This window comes from Pogoniulus pusillus, chromosome 40 (genome assembly GCF_015220805.1).
Source record: "Pogoniulus pusillus isolate bPogPus1 chromosome 40, bPogPus1.pri, whole genome shotgun sequence".
Lineage (NCBI taxonomy): Eukaryota > Metazoa > Chordata > Aves > Piciformes > Lybiidae > Pogoniulus > Pogoniulus pusillus.
The window spans coordinates 3,415,923-3,434,574 of NC_087303.1; the positions used below are offsets into that span (position 1 = coordinate 3,415,923).

Genomic DNA, 18,652 nt, shown 5'->3' on the forward strand with positions numbered 1-18,652 from the left:
GCCGGGCACCGGGGAGGAGCTCGGCACCGCTCGGCACCGCGTCCCGGCAGCCCCGGCGCGTCTCGGTCCGCCCCGGTCCGCCCGCCCGCTGGGGGCGCTGTGGCTCCGCCGCCCTCCGCCGCGCGTGTTCCGCCGCCGTGCGGGAGCGGCCCCGCGGCCTGGCCCCGCCGCTGCTCCGCCCCGGGCGCTCCTGCGGGCGCTCGCCTGGGCCGACTGTGGGCTGCGTTCATCATCCAGCGTCGCCGGAGTCCCCGTAGGCTTTGTGCCCGCTCCAGCACCGGTCCGGGACGCGGGTGTAAGCACGGAGCAGCGGCAGCGGCCCCCGGCCCCGCAGCCCTCCGCTGACAGCCGTGTCCCGTAGGCGGATCCCTGCAGCGGGCCCCGGTGAGGCAGCATGGGGAAGAGCTGCAAGGTGGTGGTGTGCGGCCAGGCCTCCGTCGGGAAAACGTCCATCCTGGAGCAGCTGCTGTACGGGAACCATGTGGTCGGTGAGTCTGGGAGGGGAACCGGGATGGAGCCTGCCCGGGTTCTGCCCTGATGCTCTGCCCCGTGCTGGGCACCGCCTGGCCCCCTGGGCAGGGCTGTACCTGGAGACCCCCAAACGCGCTGGCACAGAGGCAGGAGGAACTCGCTGCCCTGCCCAGGCCACCAGTCTGGGCTGTTCTCCATGTCGTGCCAGGGCCAGCTCCTTGTCGGGGTCCCCATTGCTCCCCTGCTCACCTCCCCGGCAGGTTCCGAGATGATCGAGACCCAGGAGGACATTTACGTGGGCTCCATCGAGACGGACCGGGGGGTGCGGGAGCAGGTCCGCTTCTATGACACGCGGGGCCTGCGGGACGGCCTGGAGCTGCCCAAGCACTGCTTCTCCTGCACCGACGGCTACGTGCTGGTCTACAGCACCGACAGCAAGGAGTCCTTCAAGCGGGTGGAGCTCCTCAAGAAGGAGATTGACAAGTCCAAAGACAAGAAGGAGGTGAGTACCCCAAGGGAAGCGGCTGCAGGGTGAGATCAGAGCCCCTTTTCCAAGGTCTCACTCAGAGCCACCTTTTCCCCTTTGTGGCAGGGTGGTGGCAGGGGTCCCTGTTCCCTGAGACACTCACCTGTGGCTGGCTGTCGTCCAGGGATGCTCTCTGAGCATGCAGGTGGTCGGCAGGCCCTTCCCCTTCAAGGCTGCTTTGAGGCTGGCAGGTGCAAACAGGAGGGGAAGCTGCTGGAAGGGAGCCCTGAGGATATAAAACCCCTGAGCATGGAACAGAACTGGGCTGACCCTGGGGGTCTTCAGGGCAGGCCCTGCAGCTTGAAGTCAGATGCCTTTAGGGAGTCTTCTCACCCTGTTTTGAACAGGTAACCATTGTGGTTTTGGGCAACAAGTGTGACCTGCAGGAGCAGCGCAGGGTGGACCACGAGGCAGCCCAGCACTGGGCCAAGGGTGAGAAGGTGAAGCTGTGGGAGGTGTCGGTGGCTGACCGGCGCACGCTGATCGAGCCCTTCATCTACCTGGCCAGCAAGATGACGCAGCCCCAGAGCAAGTCTGCCTTCCCCCTGAGCCGCAAGAACAAGGGCAGCGGCTCCCTGGATGGCTGAGCTCCTCCTGCCTTCCCTCGACACCTCCTCTTCCTCCCCTCCCTGTTCACTTGCACCACCTCCTGCTGAGCCTCTGCGGTGTCAGAGCACGAAGATGGGAGATGGCCTCTGAGGACAAGGGAGGTGTCCCCTCTCCCTGCAGCGGGGCAGGGGTGGCTCTCTTCCCTGCCCAGCTCCTGCGGGTGCTGGAGGGGCTCCGGGACAGGCAGGAGTCCCGGAGGGGAGGCAGCGCGGGGCCGGCCAGCAGGTGGGGATCGGCGGCAGGGCTGTCACAGCCGTCCCGGGGACAAGACCGCCTCTGGAGCTGCTCTCGGTTTACTGCCACCGTGTGGGCAGAGCCCGGGGGTGGCCCTGCCACTAGCACAGCCGCGGTCAGAGCAGCTGTCCCTTGTCCTGCCCCGCAGACCCAGCCGCGGTCCCCAGGCAGAAGCAGACATCCCGCCCAAGGGAGAGCACAGAACAGGGCAAGGTGCTGCTGTGGAGGGCAGAGTGCTCACATCCACCATGCTGCAGCCCTCCCTGAGCACAGGCTCAGCTCTCACTGCCCACCTGGCATGGTGCTCACTCTCCTCTCAGAACTGCCATAAGCCAAGGGAAAGGTGTCTTGGTCCCACCCAGCAGCCCTGTTCCCTCTGGATGTGGGGAAGGAAACTGCCCAGGGAGCCCTGAGTGTTTGTGCCTGTTCCTTTTATTTACTGAGTACCACAAGAGGAGGAGATTCAATTATCAAAATATTTTCCTTTTTTTTTTTCCCAACAGTTATAGTACATCAAAAAATATACACTGAGCAGGAGAGGAGGGTACTGGCCGAGTCCCTAGAGTCTGGTTACTCCTTTTTTGGGGGGGAGGGGAAAGTTGTTCCATTTGGACTCAAACTGTTCACATCACTCCAAGGTTATTTACAGAGGGGCACAGCTTACCGAGCTATGGCCTAAGCCCTACAGCTAGAACTGATCTGCTAAGTCGAAGGCAGTAAATGCTTTGGATAGCACAGGAGCAGGGGGGCTCGGGTGGGGGGTGCCATAGGGGGGTGTCTGTACGCAGCTGGTTGCAGTGTGGGTGTTGGGAGGAATGGCTTTCACGGGGTTAAAGTGCCAAGTGTGGGAGTTACCAGGACTCCACTGCTGCTGGAGGGGGGACCGGGAGCAGACACAGCTGGTTCCAGCTCAGGTGCTTGAGAACAAGAGCAGGGGAATGGCCCCACCAGTGCCAAGCAGCTCCTGCAGACTGGAGTATGGCTGCTCCCCACACTCCTGAGGCTGGTGGGCACAGTGCGGGAGGGGGCACAGGGCAGGAGGGGGCACAGTGCAGGAGAGGATGTGCTGCCCTCTACTGTGGCCAGGGCTGGGACTGTCCAGTGAGGTGGCCGGGGGCAAAGCACAGTGAGATGAGCAAGGGTATGGCTGGAGCTGAGCTGCACACAGGCTGCTTGGCATTGTCACACTGCCAGAGATGTGTCCCTCCTGCCAGCACACACTGCTGGCTCAAGGAGTGCAGCTGCACACCCACCCTGGGCTGTGGGACCAGCTCCTTGTCCCAGCCACTGCTGCTGGCAGCCTCTTCCCAAGGGCTGTTCTCTGAGCCATAGCTCCCAGCATTGCTGAAGACCTCTCAGATGTCTCCACCTCAGCTTTGCACTCAGCTCTTCTGGTGCCCTCTTTCCTCCCCTAGGGTGGAGAGGAAATGCCCTGAGCATACCCAGGGCCTTCCTCATGGCAAGAGCACAGCAGTGGCACTAGAGGTTGAGGCTGTCCATGGCCTGAGGAACAGACCCTGCAGATGTGGGCATACAGCCCTGTGCCACCAGGCACTCCTGCCCTCACCCCAGGCTCCAGCTCTGAGAAGCAGAAACACTTCAGCCACGAGGTGCCCATCGGTGAGTGCCCATTCCCCTTGGCACAGACTGGGCAGAGTCCTCCTGGAGTCTAGGCGCTGCTTTGCGGCTGAGGCGCAGGGGCTGCGTGCTTGTGCGTGTGGCTTCCCAGGGACACAAACCCACCTGCTTCTGCCAGGGGGCAGGAGGGCACAGGGGCCACAGCAGAGGTCCCTGTTCTGGGCAAGGAGCTGGCTGCACAGAGCCAAGCCTCGCGTTGGGCAGGTGAGCACCAAGGGGAGGCGCAGCTGGCGGGGAGCTGCTCCCCGGGATTGCATAGATCTGGGGGGGTCTTCACTTCCAGCCTGAGCTCCACTTGGGGTGCAGCTTTCCTGCATCCTTTTGCATCTAGCAGCACGCTGGGGCCCCGCAGTGCCACAGGTGCAGCGCTCAGGGCAGGTGGGTGCTGGGTATGCTGGGCACAGTGAGAGGCTGCAGCTTCTGAGTCCCTCCGGTGGGTGCCACCTGCTCCTTTGGGCCTGATTGTCCATGCTGCTGGGGACACTGCCATCAGGAACTGTTGGTAATTCCCTGGAAGCTCCAAAGGGGATGGGTGTGGGGGACTGGGTACAGCAGCTGGCAGCAGGGCGAGCAGCACTGCCTTGGCCTGCAGAACCAGGAGTGCCAAAGGGACATTCACAGGCTCACAGCATCGCCCGCGAGGTAGGGGCAGGGCTGTGCCCCGCGGCTGGGGTAGAGGCAAAGAGCTGGCACTGGGTCACCTCCTCGGAGAGCCCAGCTCTGCTGTCCTGGCTGGGCTGCAGCAGAGCCTGTCCCTGGCTGTGTGCCCAGGCCATGTGCTTCTGGAGGCCAGGACGGGCAGTGTGCTTTCGGCGGGCAGAGGTGCCAGCCCTGGCCATTGGCTATTGCTCTTGGAGTGAGGGTACAGTCAGTGTGGCTGGTGCCCACCATGGCAGGGGCTCTTTGGCTGGTGGGACGTAGGGGGCTTGTGGGGTGCGGGGAGCTGGTGGGCAGCACAGAAGTCCCTGTCCAGTGCAGGCAGGTGCAGGGCTGGAGGGGCCACAGCCAGCCCAGTCTGAGAGGGAACTGCCAAATTCCCACCTCTGCTGGGGTTGTTTCACCCAGTAAGAGCTGGGCTGAGACTGCCCTTGCAGTTCCCTTTCCCCTGGGCTGGCAGGGCCTGGCTGGGCAGAGTCCTTCCCCCAGGGACCAGCCCACTCCTCTTCTTCCAGCCCGGTGACTGGGAGGATGATGGACAAGGAGCTAGGCAGCTCCTGGCCATGAGTAAGTCCTGGTGACTCGGGCATGGTCCTCTCCCATGTGCCACCCGGCCACGCGATGGGCTCCTCTGCTGAGCACAGGGCTGGCACGGGCTGGGGGGCAGCAGAGATGCATGGCAGGGCTGGCTGGGCTGGGCTCTGCTGGGGCACCTTCCTCCAGCAGGAGCCGGCTCGAAGCAAAGAAGAAGCTGGGGTTGATGCCTACAGCTATGGTTTCCCACCAGCCAGACGAGCGCCGTGCAGCCCCCGTGGCACAGCCTGGTCCGCGGCGGCCGGGCCCGGGAGCGGCTCTAGTAGGGCGCAAAGACGATGGGGCCCGGCGTGGGGCGGACGTGGGCCGGCGGCGTCCGGAAAAGAGCTGGTCCGAGGATCGGAGCCTGGAACAGGGTGGTGGCAGCAGCTGGTCTGAGGGCCAGGGGCCCTGGCATGGCGCAGACGGCGGCCGCGGCGAGCGGGCTGGGCAGGAAGCGAGTCGCCAGCGTCTTGGTGAGCTGCTTCTGCAGAGCCAGCTTGGACTGCAGGGAGGGAGGAGGCTGTGAGGCATCCACCCGCGGGAGAGCCCCAGCCCGAGTCGCTGTCGGCTGAGCTCTCTGCAGTAACTACAGCCCCTCCACAGTCCGTGCCCACCCCACGGCCCCACTCCCTCAGCTCAGCGCCCCCTCCCCCCCCCCGCCCCAGGCCAGAGCACGCAGGGATGCTCCAGCTGTGATGACCTTCCCAAGAGGTCTTCAGCCCTATCATGCCAGCCCAGGGTCCTGCCCTGCCTTGCCTTTTGCAGTGGCTGGGCTGGGCCCAGCATCGGTCCTTCCCTCTGCTGCCCTGGCATGACTTCAGCTGCCAAGGTCTCTGCTGTCTGCAGGCAAAGCCCCAGACGTGGTTTGGCTGAGCCATGCCAAAACCGAGCATCCAACCGCTCCCATTTAGAAACCACAGACAGCAGGTGGCAGACCCCAGCTGCAGAGGTGTGAACGCTGATGCCAGCAGGCTCCCAAGTCCTGCCTGTGCTCAAAGTTCTGCCCATGCTCTCGACTCCTGCCCTTGCCCAGGAAGTTCTGCCCATGCTCCTAACTCCTGCCCGTGCCCAGGAAGTTCTGCCCACACTCAGGAAGTTCTACCCATGCTGCCGAATCCTGCCCATGCTCCTGACTCCTGCCTGTGCCCAAGAAGTTCTGCCTGTGCTCCCGAACCCTGCCCATGCTCCCGACTCCTGCCTGTGCTTTCTTTCCCACAGACTCAAAGCTCTTCTCACCACCTCACTCCACCCTTCCCGAAGGGCACAGCTCCGATGCAATCATGGAAACCGAGGGTTTGAGAGAAGCAGCCTCTGTGCCTCTGCCACACGAGGCGGTGACAGAGCAGGCGACAGTGGCTGGCAGGGTGGCAGACAGGTACCTGGAGAATACTCACTGCAAGGGCAGCATTCTTCTGCAGCTTGCCGTAGGGGCTGTACTTGGGCTTGGGAGGCTTCCCTGCCAGTCGGTCTTTGTGCCGCCGGCTGCTCATGTGCTGGGGGAGGAAAACAGCTGGGTCAGGGCTCCAGCAGGTACCCCCTACCCAAGGGGTCTTCCTGCCTGTGCTCAGTGACACTCTGGCATTGGCAGGGTGCAGGCCTGGCATCGTCACCTGTTTGAGCTGTGTCTCCGAGTTGACATAGATCTCGCACACCTGGCAATGGAAGGCTTTATTCTGGATGTTGATGCTGCCCTTGGTGCCAATCCGCTTGGACTTGTGCCCTGCCCGGGACAGGAGCTTGCCCCGGCCCCGCCGCAGCTGGGTACCATGACCTTCCAGCATCGACTTGTGCTTGGCACCTGGGTGGCAGAGGGACACTCAGCAAACACCAACAACCCCAGCACCATGCTGAGTGCCACGGTGCAGGAAAGACCCTCCAGCAACCCACCCACCAGTGCTCTGCATCTCCCTCCTGTGGGACCCTGCCACCAACCTGTGCCTGGCAGCACTTGTGGGCAGAGAGATAAGGGGCTGCCTTGGGGGCTGGACTCACCAGGCATGCAGCAGCCCATGCCCAAACCCTGCCAAGCTCCAGTGGGCAGCTGCACTCCGTGGGTAGACCAGGAACACTCAGCTTCCCAGAGATCCCCACCACCACAGAAGCTGCTATTTTAAGTGTGTGCCAGAGCTGCCGCCTGGCCTCGGGCGGTGGCACCGTCTGCAGAGCCAGGCACACGTCGCCCACCGCGCTGCAGCATCTGAGCTGTGCCCAAGGTCAGAGAGGATCCGGCCACAGAGCCAGGAATAGCTCAGCAGGGTTACAGCAGGCAGGCAAGGAGAAACCCAAAATGCTGGCACACCTGGGGACAGGGTGCTCTGTCCTGGCCCTGCCAGCCAGGGGATGGCAGCATGGGGGTGGGCAAAGTAACCCAAGTCCCTGCTAATTCCTTCTGCTTTTTAAAGCATGAAGCAAGGAGGCTGAGCCCAAGCGGCAGCCGCGGAGCGGCGCAGGCCTGGAACTGTTTGTTTGTTTGTCCTTTTTCCCCAAATCAGCTCTGGGATCCGTAACTGGAGCTGACAACAGCACAAGGGCAGGGCTGCAGCTAAGCCGCAGCGGTGACCTGAGCTGAACCACGGCTGCTGCTGCTGCTGCTGTGGGCTGGGGAAGCTGGACCCCAGCTCTTGCTCAGCGGAGGGTAAGAAGCCCCTTCCCTTTAAACCCAAGGTGTCTGCTCTTGCTCAGCATCCTCCAGAGGAAGGAGTGAGTAGGGAGCTGGCTCTGCAGGGCCACAGACCCCACTGGAGATCCCCCACACTGCCATAGAGGTTCTGGCTGCCAATTTCTTCCAGCCAGCTACCCCCAGGCTTCAGAGGCACCCTTGCAATCCCCCAGCACTGCCCTGCCCACGAATGACCTCTGCTTGCTGCTGGGCTCCAAAGCTCCTTAGGGTCCCCAGGGGCTCCTCAAGGTGAGCAGGAGCCCAGAGCCCAGGGCTGACCCCGGGCTGCAAGCGGTGCTGACACTCAGACTGCTGCCAGCTTGGAGCTGAACTGCCACGGAATGTAAAGCAGCCTCCAATCACTTGATTAAAAGTATCTGAAACTGCCTTTAATTAAGAGCCAGGAACAATGAGGGTGGGTTTGACCTTGCCAGCGCTCGCCCATAGGCCGCGGTTCAGGTGCAGCCCCCCCCTCCCCCCCCGCTCCCTGCACGCTGCCTGAAAGAACCTTTGCTAATTACAGCAAGGTTCATTAGTGCTCGCTCGGCGCTTCCGTGCCGGGACGGGCAGGAGTGGTGGTGGCAGGGTCCTGCGTGGAGCCCAGGAGAGAGCTGTGAGGGACCTCTCGACCTGTCCCCGTGTCCCTCCAGTCCCCGTTGCCCTTACCGGTGTTGTGAGCCTGCAGCTGGGACAGGGAGTTGACAGTCACTTTACAGGTGTGGCAATACAGCTGCTGCTTGCTCCTCTTCCCCTCCTTCTCGCTCTCGGGGGCCGAGCTGATGCTGCTGCCCGACTCGGCTGCCTGCGCCTCGGCCGCCTGCGCGGTGGAGGAGGAGGCCACACTGGTGACGTCGGAGGTGCCCTCGGAGAGCTCTGAGGCCAGCGGGGAGCCCAGCGGGGCGACGCTGCCCGACAGCTCTGCAGGCAACTCCTCGGTGCTGGGCATTGGTGCCAAGGTGCTGCACTCACCCTCTGGCTCTGGCAGCCCATTGGCTTGAGCTGGCAGGAGGGAAAGGAGGGAAACAGAAAGAAATGGGCAGAAAGGGAAAGTTCCCTGTGCCTGGTGAGGTTTGCTGGATCTCAGAGCACTCCTGGCCTCCCCAAGACCGCCTCTGGTTCCATCGGCTCACGCTCATCCCTGTGGATGGCTCTTGCCAAGGTCTCTCCGTTACCTCCGTTGGTGGTGGCTCACGGCAGCCTGGTGAGCTCCAGCACTGCCTCAGCTCAGGGGGATCTGGCTCACACCAGCCCCCACCCCATGTAGCAGCAGAGCCCTGGGATGGACAGGGATGGGCAGGGAATGTGTCTGCCCCTGTAGCCCCCCAGAACACCTCCCAGAGACACCAAATCAAGGGCAAACACCCAACATTTCCCTGCCAGCTGCAGGACACAGCACCAGGATCCTCCTGGGCACTTGAACTGCCCTGGCTCCTGGGCTGGATTGCCAGGTTGGGAATCAGCTCATTTATGAAGGCTGGCAGTGGTATTTACACCGTGCCAACCACAGCTCTCCTCTGTCCCACCAGCACCTGTGGCTGGGTGCTCAGACTCGAGGCTCACTCCAGATTTAATCAGCTCTCTGGGATGCTTCAAGGCTGCCCTTGGCAGCTGCACAGGTCGCTCACTCCAGTCTCAGGCTGCTAGGTCAGGACTCCCTGTACCCCTTACTCACATACCTGTGCTGCCAGGCTCTCCACTGCCCTCGGGGCTGGGGGTGAAGTCGGCTGAGCCATCCTGCCCAGCAGCCACCACTGCTGCCCCTGCTGTCTTCTGCTTGTTCTTCATGGCCTCGATGGCCTTCAGCCTCCGCGCGTGCTTGTGGCCCTTGTAGTGAGCTTCTGCCTGGTTCTGGGGAGAGGCAGACAGGGACAGCTCTGGTCAGATGGATGGGCAAGGGCTCAGCCTCAGACACGTTTCCAGTGCAGCCAGCTCCCTGCTGACATTCAGAACCAGGGCACCCCGGAGGTGGTGGCTTTGGCTGGGGGCAGCACAGGGCCACGTCCCTCCCCCTTCCAGACTGCTCCACGCAGGAAGGATCCAGCCGAGGGCTGGCTGGGCTGCGGCATCACCGCGCTGTTCGGCGAGACCAGGGCCCTGCTCTGACCAAATGCATCCAGACACTTCTAAATGGAGCTTTCAGGCAAAATTTATGGCTTCAGCAGCATGCAGGGGACTGCTGGCTGCAAAAACGAACTGCGAAGGGACGCTGGGGGCAGGCCTCGGCTGCCTTCGTAACCTCGCGGCTGCCCACGGCGCCGCTCACGTTCCCGGCTTCTTTCTCCCGGCCAAGGCTGAATAATGAAGCGCTTGGGGACAGGCTCCTGCCTGCACCCAACTGATAACAAGGCAGACAAAAGCAAAACCCCAGCAGTTGCGTGCTCGGCGGCCGGGGACAAAGCTGCATTGTCCCCAAAACCATCCGCGGCTTGGCAACTCCTGGGGAGCCGATCCAAGGGGAATACAGACACAGCACCAGTGAGCAGCACGGATTCATTGGCACGGCGCTCTCAGAGGCTTCCCGCGAGCGACAGGACGAAGCATCCCTTCCCTTCCCTCCCCCTGTGGCTTTCCAAGGGCTGGGAATGGTGTCCGGGGCTCGCAGCACCAGCTGGGACGTGGGAAAGCGCAGAGCCCACCCGAGCGTGGGGCCTCATTAGCAAATGCAATCAGCTGCCCCCCGATAGCAGCGCCGGGACGGGGCTGGGCTGCAGCCTAAGTAGGTCACCAGCACCGCAGCCGCGTGGGGACCCGCGTGGCGTGCGAGGAGCTGTGCAGGGCACGTTGCTGGTGCCGGGATCAGGGGGCACAGGCGCAGGGACGGGCAGGGCCGATCAGAGTGGCACAGGATGCCCAGGAGAGCAGCGGGAGTGTGTGGCAGGACCAACAACCCCCTGCACCACGCCTCCAGCTGGGGTGCAGCTGGAATGGGCAAAGTGATGCTTTTCCCTGGCGCTTTTCCCTGAGCCGCTTGGTTGCGGAGCAGAAAGATTCAGCCTAGAAACGCAGATTTTTGCTGGCGCAGCAGCAGCAGCCCCAGGCTCTGCTGATGCAGCTCGGTGCCAGCAGGGCCAAGGCGCAGCGTCCGAGCGGCTGTCGCCGCCTGGGGAGAGCCGATTGCAGCTCACGCCAGCACACCGGGAGCACACCGGCAGCACACCGAGCAAGGCAGCAGCTATGGCAGAGGAGTCGCCAGGGCAGGGCGCCAGGGTCCCCAGCGCTGCCTCAGTCCCCAGGAAGGGATAGCCAAGCCCAGGGGATGCTCTGGGGTGGCAGCTCCATAGGTAATGCTTGTACTCAGGCTCCTGCAGGAGCAGGAGTAGGTGAACTTGCGCCAGTGCGAGCCAGACCAGCCCCAGAAAAGGGCCCCGAGCTGCTGCCCAGGCTCAGAAGGCTCTCACTGCTCCAGTTCCAGACCTGCTCCCAGCAACCCCCATCCCACTCCTGCCAGCCCTGAGCCAGCATTCCCTCTCCAACCCTTTTAGGTGCATTCCCCACAGGCGGGCAGCATGCTGGGGATCACTGTGGGGATCAGCAGGCACCTCCTTCTTGCCCTCTGCAGGATGCTTGATTGCCTTAGAACAAAGGCTGGGGCAAGAGCCTCCTGCCACAGCAGAGCTCTGCCAAACTAAGACAGGGAAGATTCTCCTCAGCTCCCAAGGACCAGACATGAGCTGCCCAGGCTGATAAAGCAGCTCAAGCACAAACACAGAGATGAAGATAGCAGGGACTAGACTCAGACCAAACAAGGAGCAGACAGAGCTAGCATGGCAAACAGGACTCAGGAGCACCTGGGCCCATGGGCACAGAGATGGTGGTGAAAGCACCAGGACAGGCACAGAGCGAGGGTGGGCAGAGTCTCGAGGAGCTGCTGCCAGCGTGATGCCCGTGCTGTGGGATGCTCCTGCGTGGCTGCAGCCCCAGCATGGTCACCCACCCAGCCCCATGCCCGCTCACCGCTGAGTTGAAGCGCAGGTGGCAGATGTTGCAGGAGATGAACTGCTTCTTCTTGAGCGGAGCAGGCACGCCAAAGGTGTGGCTGATCACTGCCTTCTGCACCGGGTCCATCTGCAAGGGGAAAGAGGGCAGCTGAGTGTCACATCGTGATGGCCACCCTGGCATGGCACCGTGGCCCAGTGATTGCCCACACCCACCACAGAGCTGCTGCAAACACCAGCAGAGCTCACTCCCTGGGGGCACTCTGTTCTGCTGTGGTCTGGCAGAGAGACTGAAGCTGCTGCTGGGCACAGCCTATGGGCACCAATCTCCCCAGCATGTGCTCTCATCCCCTTCCCCCACCACAGACACCAGGTGGCAAATTATCAGGTTCAGTTTGAGCTCCCAGCTGCTGCACTCGACCTCCCCGTGCCCAGGCAGCCTCCCCAAAGGCTTAGCAGGACCAGAGACCACTCAGATGAGCAAGTGGGCACTAATCCTCCACGTGCCCTCAGCAGGGAGCTGAAACCTCCCCACGCAAAACTGAAGGTGGGAGTAGAGCCACATAGGCCTGCTGCTTGCCCAAGTGACAGGATGAGAGGAAATGGCCTCAAGTTGCCCCAGGGGAGGTTTAGGGTTGGAGAAGAGAAACAATTTCTTCCTCTTGAGGGTTGCCAAACCCTGGCCCAGGCTGCCCAGGGCAGTGGTGGAGTCCCTATCCCTGGAGGGGTTTCAAAGCCATGGTGCTGAGGGACAGGGTTTGGTGGTGACCTGGCAGTGGTGGATGGTCAGGCTCAACGATCTTAAAGATCTTCTCCAACCAAACCAGTTTCATGATTCCATGATTTCCCAACCTGTGCAGCCCCAGGCACCTCAGTGTGTGTGCAGAGGGACACAGCAGCTCTGGTTCCCCGCATCTCCCCACAGCCCCTTGGCACAGGCAGATGCGTGCTGGCTGCTGACAGCCCCTGGCGCTTCTCTCCCTCCCCAGGGCTCGGCGTCACTGCTCGGCCCGGGCAGCAAACTTGTTGGCAAAGCCATAATTGTGTTAAACAAAATGCATTTATGAGGGGGGGACACACAGAAGAATCAGCCTTTGTCTGAGCGTGGCTCCCATCTATAATGCAGGCATTGTGCCCCTGCCCCGTGGCAGAGGGAGATTATCTTATCTGAGTGCTGCTGTCAGCAGCGCCGCGGGCCGCGGGCGATCGCCTTTCGCTGCAGAGCTCTCTGGCGGCTCAGACAGGTGCATCAGTCCTGCCGGCACATGCCTGGACAACAGAGCCATTATCCAGAGCCCGGATTCCTGCCCAGGAGTGAGCGGAATGGTGAGCAGGTGATTAATGCGGTGCCTGTTGGCAGGCAGCTTTTGCTCACTGCCCTGGCATATCCGTGCAGAGGTGCTTGGGGTTCCAAGGAGACCCGCAGGGAGCAACAGATGGCAAAGATGCTGCCCTGACAGCAAACATGGCTCTGTGGTGCAGGTAGCAGCACAGTAGGATTGTTGCTTGTTTTCAGAACCCACTTTCTCCACACAGCTCAAGCTTCACAGCAGCAGCAGATGCCAGGGCCTGGGCAGCAGCTCCCAGAGGTTCATTCACCTCTGAGCACTGGGGCAGAAGCAGAGTGAGGGGCAGGGGAAAGGGAGATGCCAGCACAAGGATGCAAAAGCTGATGAGGACCATTCTCATCCTCCTTGTTCTTAAGCAGATGGCACCAACCTGGGCCTTTGCACCCCCACGGTTTTGCCAGCTGAGGCTGGTGCAGCTGGTGGCCATCACTGCTCCTGTATCTCAAAGCAAGCACCATGTCCTGAAAAGCCTTTGGGCGCCCAGCCCCTGCAGGAGCTCACCAAGAGGCTCAGTGAGCTCCTGCCAAAGCTGTTCTTGCTCTCTCAAGCACACTTGGTGGCATGCAGGATGCTCTGCTTAAGGCCCAGCCCAGCTCCATCCAGCCCATCCAAAGCCTGGAGACCACCTGAGAGCCCCTGAGCTCCTCTCCAAATGGAATTCCCAAAACCCCGGCTAGCTGAGGTTGCAAGGGACCTCCAGAGCTCACCCAGTCCAATCCTGCTCCAGCAGGGCACCCACAGCAACCTGCTCAGGAGCACAATGTCCAAGTGGGTTTGGAAGCTCTCCAGAGAAGGAGACTCCACGACCCCTCTGGGCAGCGTCTCCAAACACGCCATTGCCTTGCCCCCACCACTGTCTCAGAGAGGAACGAGACACCTCCCCCAGCCCTCCCCGGGGGCTGGCAAGGGGCAGTGACACAGCGGTACCTACCGGTGCCGGCAGCTGTGGGGGGTGAGGCTATTCCTAAGCGATTCCAGCAGAGCTGACCCGGCAGGCTCTGGGCACCATACGCTCGGAGAACAAAGATCTGAGCTTTATAGTCCATTGGCATTGACTCACTTGGCTTTATTTATCCCTGGATGTTCCTGCCGATATAAATAGAGCTCCCTGCCCGGCTCCCGCCTCCGGGGTCAGCACCGGGAATTCACAGGGACACAGCATCCGCTGGGATGGCGGCTCCTGAGGGGGTCTGCGAGGAGCTGCTGGCTCCTGGGAATCTGCAACAGCTGGAGAGGACCTGCCGAGCACGGCCCCTTCGGGTGGCATTGGGAGGTTTGCTCCCTGTTGCGGCTGCTCCCGGTGGCAGCAGAGCTCAGCTTGTGAGGGTTTTGCTCGCCCCAGAGTAAAACATCTGCTGGGTTCATGAGAGCTTCGTGACCTGCTCAGGGTGCAAAGTCTTCTGCTGGGCAGCGGCAGAGAGCTCCTGGTCTGCAGGACAGCACCGAGCCCGGCTCAGCGCCACCAGCAGCCGCGGGGATCAGAGGCAGCCTCCTGAGTTCTCACAGCAGCTCAGACCTGGCAGCTCCCTCTGGAACACTCTGAGCTGACACCTGCCCCCTAGACGACCCTGAGCTTCAGCTGCCGAGTGGAGCCTCTGCCCTGGCACCCTGAGCTGCGAAAACTGGAGCTGCCAACCTGGCTGCAGGGCACAGGGGGGCTCCAGCCCTCACAGTGTCACCCTCGGCCTTCTCTCCGGCACAAACGCGTCCAGAAGGGGCAACTCCCACCCCAGACCACCCAGCACCAAGTGCGGGGCTTGGGTCGGAGCTCAGAGCAGCTAACCCAAGGTGCCTGCACAGCCCGGGTGGCCAGCCCCAAGCATCTCCATCCCCACCGAGCCGGGACAGCAGCTCCAGCAAGCGCCAGAGATCCCTTTCCCAAACGATTATTATTAGTTGTTATTATCATTATTATTTTCATAGCAACAGGGCTCTGGAGGGCACGTACCAAGGCAGGGGCTGGCGGGAGCCAGGCAGAACAAACAAGTCAGCTCCTGACTCCAGCGACTAAAAAAAAGAGCTCAGACAAAGAGCAGCAGCGTTAATGGCATCCAAAAATCCTCCTCTCCTGTGTTTCTGCTTGTTGGCAGAGGGGAGGGGCAGGCGAGAGCCCAGCTTTGGAGGAGCTTACAGGAGTTAGAGGGCTGAGTCCCATTCAGCAGCCACAGGAATCCTCTCTTAATGTCTGCACTGCCTTTGAAGATCTCCGCGATAATTTGCACCTTCCGCACACGTTAATCCCAAAGCCACTTACAAAAGGCCGGCGGGCGAGAGCGGAGGGAGCTCAGGAAATTCCCATTTCCAGGCTCACGAGGGTATAAAAGGGGCATTTACCAAACGCAGAGATGCCCACCCTGCCTCTGCTGGGAAAGAGGAAGAAGCAGCCCCAGGTCCTGCTCCTATTCCCCACAGCTGCTCCCCACAGCAGAGCAAAACCTGCTCCTCGGTGACTCCAGCAGCATCCTAGGCAGCTAAAACACCAAGACAGGGACCCACAGCATGGCAAAAGAGGGGCTTCAGGAGCAGATCCCAGCCCTCCCATCAGTTGGAAGCAAGGCGCAGACCTTGCGTGGACACAGACCCCATCTGGATTGAGGTCACCTAAGGAGAGCAGCACGGGGAGGGAAACTCCATTTCACACCTGAGACTGCCGTACATCTTTGGCCACATCCATGGCACTTCAGGTACAGACATCTCCAGACACACTGAACTACATGACTCAAGCACCTGGTCCGGTGGTTCAAGGTTGGGGGCTTAGAACCCAACTAGGCAGTGGGAGAACTCCCACAGCAACCACAGCCATGCAGCACCAGCCACGTTCCCACCTTCTCTCTGATTCCCTCTATTTATTGTCCATCTAAGGAACTGCTCTCCAGAGCTACTTTATTACTATTGATTCCAGCAGCAAAATTCAGTTGATCTTGGTTAAAATGAACCACCTTTGAATTCTGGTCCAGAAGGGCAATGGCTGGGCAGGAGCTGCTCCCAGCTAAGAGCAGAGGCACTGCTCTAGCATCCAATAGGCTGTAGTGATTAAACCAGAAATTATCTGGCAGGGTGCAGGGAGTTGTGCCATGGAGAAGAGGCACTTCTGTGGGCAAGGAGGAGAGCCAGGCAGCTGATACCCACCCACCCCCCAAGACTCACCGTGTTGAAGTTGGGGAAGAGGTTGAGCGGTGACGTCCCGTTGAGCCTGAAGGTCAGAAAGTGCTTGATGTCCAAGGGGGGGTGAAGGGGACGGCCAGGGATGGGCAACGACGCTAAGAGGGGGCTGCTGTGTCCGGAGGGACCTGGCAGGCAGAGGGGAAAGAGCAGTGTTAGCAGCGGTGGCCTCTGCTGCAGCGCAGGGACACGGCACACGGGGACAGAGCATGTGGGCACTTGGCACGCAGGGCCCTCTGCTGTGGGCTCTGGACCCTCTTCAGTGAAAGGGTGGCCCTGGGCATCACTTTGTCTCTTGAGCTCAAAACCAGCTGGTGGTCTTCTCAGCCACCTGGGCACACACTATCCCACCTTCAGCTGCTGTGGACCAGCACCCCCAGGTCCTTTTCCTCCAGGCAGTTCCCAGCCACTGCCCCAAGCCTGGAGCACTCAGGAGGTTGTTGTGACTCAGCACTTGGCCTTGGTGAACCTCACCAGGCTAAATGCTCCAGCCTGGCCTGGTCGAAACACTGGCCAGGGCCCACGGCCACCAGGGGCCACAGTCACCAGGAGCCAGGGTCACCAGCGTGGGTTTGGGACAGTGCCAAGACGCTTGCCCCCGCTCAAGCCCCTGCTCTCCAACACTGCCCATGCAGGACGAGGACTCCCCACTGGAGTGGAGCAGCTGAGTGCAGGAGCTGAGGCACGAATGCGAAATGCAAAGTTCGGAGGATGTTCCGTGGCTGAGCAGCGCAGGCCCCGCGGGCACCAACGACCTCTTTCTGGGAGAGCGCACACGGGCGGCTCTGCAGCGGCTCCGGAGCCGGCCCCGAGTCAGGGCTGACTCCGGGGGAAAATTACATCTTGCTTCACCAGGCGTGAGCTGATCGAGTTAATTCCAGAGTCACCCAGGAGGGAAATCTGCGAAACTGCCCGAAATAAATAAATAAGGTCCCAGCCACGGCGAGCAGGGAGGGGCCAGAGCCAGCAGGACTGGGGGAGCGCCGCACAATTAAACCTTCTGAGGCGTGAAGCTGAGCTGCGCTTCTGCCTCCAGTCAGCTGAGACGGCAGCGGCCGGCGCCTGGGGAGCTGCCCCCAGGGACACCCCTCCCCGGCCCACACAGGCAGCAAGGACCCCACCACAAAGGGTTTGGGGCTGCATCGCAGGGTTTGCGCTGGCCGTGGTCAGGGCACTTCGCACCACCTGCTCCAGCCGCCAAGGTGCAGCTCCGAGACTGTGCTTCATTTAGCACTTGGAGGAAGAAGAGGGCAGGCGGTTGCCACCTCCCCATCCTCCGGAGTCTAGTAAAGGCGTTTGCAGCTCAGCCAATGCCACCGTGCCAGCCAGACACGGCTGCTGCCACCTGGCCCCGTGACTGAGCAGCAGGAGCAGCTCCTGCACCGTGTGGCTGGCCCCAGGTTGCTGGGGGGGAACACAGAGATGGTCAGTGCCCACAGCAGCTGCTGCCCACCGATGTGGAAGGAGGCAATCCCCAAGCTGCTCTGGCACATCCCTGAGCCCAGATCTGTGGATCAAACACAGCCTTGGGCTGGGTCTGCAGCCAGGGCAAGCCAGGAGAGAGCCCAGAGCCCCACCTGGGACAGGAGCCCATGGAGGGGGCAAAACCTTTCCCTCATGGTTCTGCCCAGGACAAGATCCCCATGAGCAGGACAGGGGCTGAAGGCCTCCAATAGCACCATCATCCTCATCCAGGCACCCCATGAAGAGCAGCCACAGATCTGCAGCCAGCAAAAGGAGGAAAGCCAGAACTTGCCACAGAAGGGACAAGTGGCAGCTGGCACAGGGCATCCACCCCATGCTGTTTGGGCACCTTCCCAAGGTTACAACTGTGCCACTGAGGCTCCTGCCTTACCTTTGCTGCAGGGCAGATTCCAGCAGCAGCTGCAGGCTGTATTTTTAGGTATTAATTAGACACTTAATTAAGGGGATTTGCTCTGGGGAGAGTGGCAGGGCCCCCAGGTCTGTATAGAATGACACGACCTTAGCCAAGGTGACAGCCATGGCCACAGCAGGGTAGGCTCTGCTGTGAATGGCACCCCCAGATGCTTGGTCTGCAGCACTGGAGCAGGGCTGGCCTCTCCCACAGTACTGCCTGTGGCTCTCTCCCCTTTTTGGCAGAGGACACCCACCCCACCCCCCCCCAGCAAATAGGCTGCTGCAGCACTTCAGGGTCTGCTGGGCTGGGATTTGGGGCTCCAAGGAGCATTTCCAAGGGCTGGTGCAAAGAGGGGAGCACAGGAGCAGCATGTTCCCACCACAAGCACCTGCCTGGGGGTTGTTTCACTCTCCCAGCTCCACAGAGAGGATGCACAGTTCTTAACCCAGCACCCAGGCCCGACCAGAAGGTGCCAAACCACCCACTGGCACCACTGCAGTGCCGTGCATCTCTCCCAGGCTCAGCCTGGAGCCACCAGCTCAGCCCCAGCCCAGCTCCTGTCCCACAGGCACACGACTCAGAGGGGTTCCTTGGAATTTACAGACCTGTCTCGCTCCTTCACTTCACCAAGGCCACCCAGGGCCATGCCTGGCTGCCGTTCCCAGCCTGTCCTCACCACCTCTTTGCTCCATGCAGCGACTGCACTCCTGTTGGCAGCAGGTTTGCTCGAGGTGCCCCGGGAGGCAGAGCAGAGCCAAGTGTTGTGCTCCAGCAGCAGGCTGTGAGAACCTCCACCAAACACCTCCGAGAGTGGCAGAGCCAACGCTGAGGGGGCTGCCAGAGCCCCCTCCCCACAGCCGCCGGCTGCTTGGCAGAGCATCTGGCACCGTCTGCGCAGCACAGATGGAGACGGAGCTGTTGGTTCGCACGGGAGCCGTCTGGCTGCCTCCCGTTCGG

At 61.6% G+C, this 18,652-nt stretch overlaps 2 protein-coding genes across 11 annotated transcripts in view; one reads left to right on the forward strand and one right to left on the reverse strand.

The window, feature by feature from the left end:
- The first annotated feature begins 122 nt into the window (after nucleotides 1–122).
- On the forward strand, nucleotides 123–2,316 carry NKIRAS2 (NFKB inhibitor interacting Ras like 2). 2 transcript variants are annotated; one of them, XM_064174395.1, is made up of 4 exons: nucleotides 123–295; nucleotides 362–488; nucleotides 732–973; nucleotides 1,345–2,316. In XM_064174395.1, exons 2-4 carry the CDS (start codon nucleotides 395–397, stop codon nucleotides 1,582–1,584), a joined length of 576 nt encoding a protein of 191 aa, XP_064030465.1. In that variant the 5' UTR covers nucleotides 123–295; nucleotides 362–394; the 3' UTR covers nucleotides 1,585–2,316. The 2 variants fall into 2 exon arrangements, with proteins under 2 accessions (XP_064030465.1, XP_064030464.1); XM_064174394.1 differs by having other exon boundaries at nucleotides 123–488.
- ZNF385C (zinc finger protein 385C) overlaps nucleotides 2,255–18,652 on the reverse strand; it is a 63,584-nt gene continuing 47,186 nt past the window's right edge. For 8 of the 9 annotated variants that reach the window (XM_064174339.1, XM_064174331.1, XM_064174334.1 and 5 more), the window contains 7 exons: nucleotides 15,802–15,944; nucleotides 11,325–11,435; nucleotides 9,047–9,218; nucleotides 8,037–8,369; nucleotides 6,322–6,509; nucleotides 6,091–6,204; nucleotides 2,255–5,213 (listed from right to left, as the gene is read on the reverse strand). In XM_064174339.1, the coding sequence (XP_064030409.1) occupies nucleotides 4,989–5,213; nucleotides 6,091–6,204; nucleotides 6,322–6,509; nucleotides 8,037–8,369; nucleotides 9,047–9,218; nucleotides 11,325–11,435; nucleotides 15,802–15,944 (1,286 nt within the window). In that variant the 3' untranslated portion in view covers nucleotides 2,255–4,988. The remainder of the gene's footprint in view (nucleotides 5,214–6,090; nucleotides 6,205–6,321; nucleotides 6,510–8,036; nucleotides 8,370–9,046; nucleotides 9,219–11,324; nucleotides 11,436–15,801; nucleotides 15,945–18,652) is intronic. The other variant, XM_064174332.1, reaches the window with a different exon arrangement.

Coding starts and splice junctions, on each gene's coding strand:
- NKIRAS2 (XM_064174394.1), top strand. CDS start 395: ATGGGGAAGAGCTGCAAGGTGGTGGTGTGCGGCCAGGCCTCCGTCGGG. Junction 489..731: donor GTACGGGAACCATGTGGTCG/GTGAGTCTGGGA, acceptor CCTCCCCGGCAG/GTTCCGAGATGATCGAGACC. Junction 974..1,344: donor AGTCCAAAGACAAGAAGGAG/GTGAGTACCCCA, acceptor TGTTTTGAACAG/GTAACCATTGTGGTTTTGGG.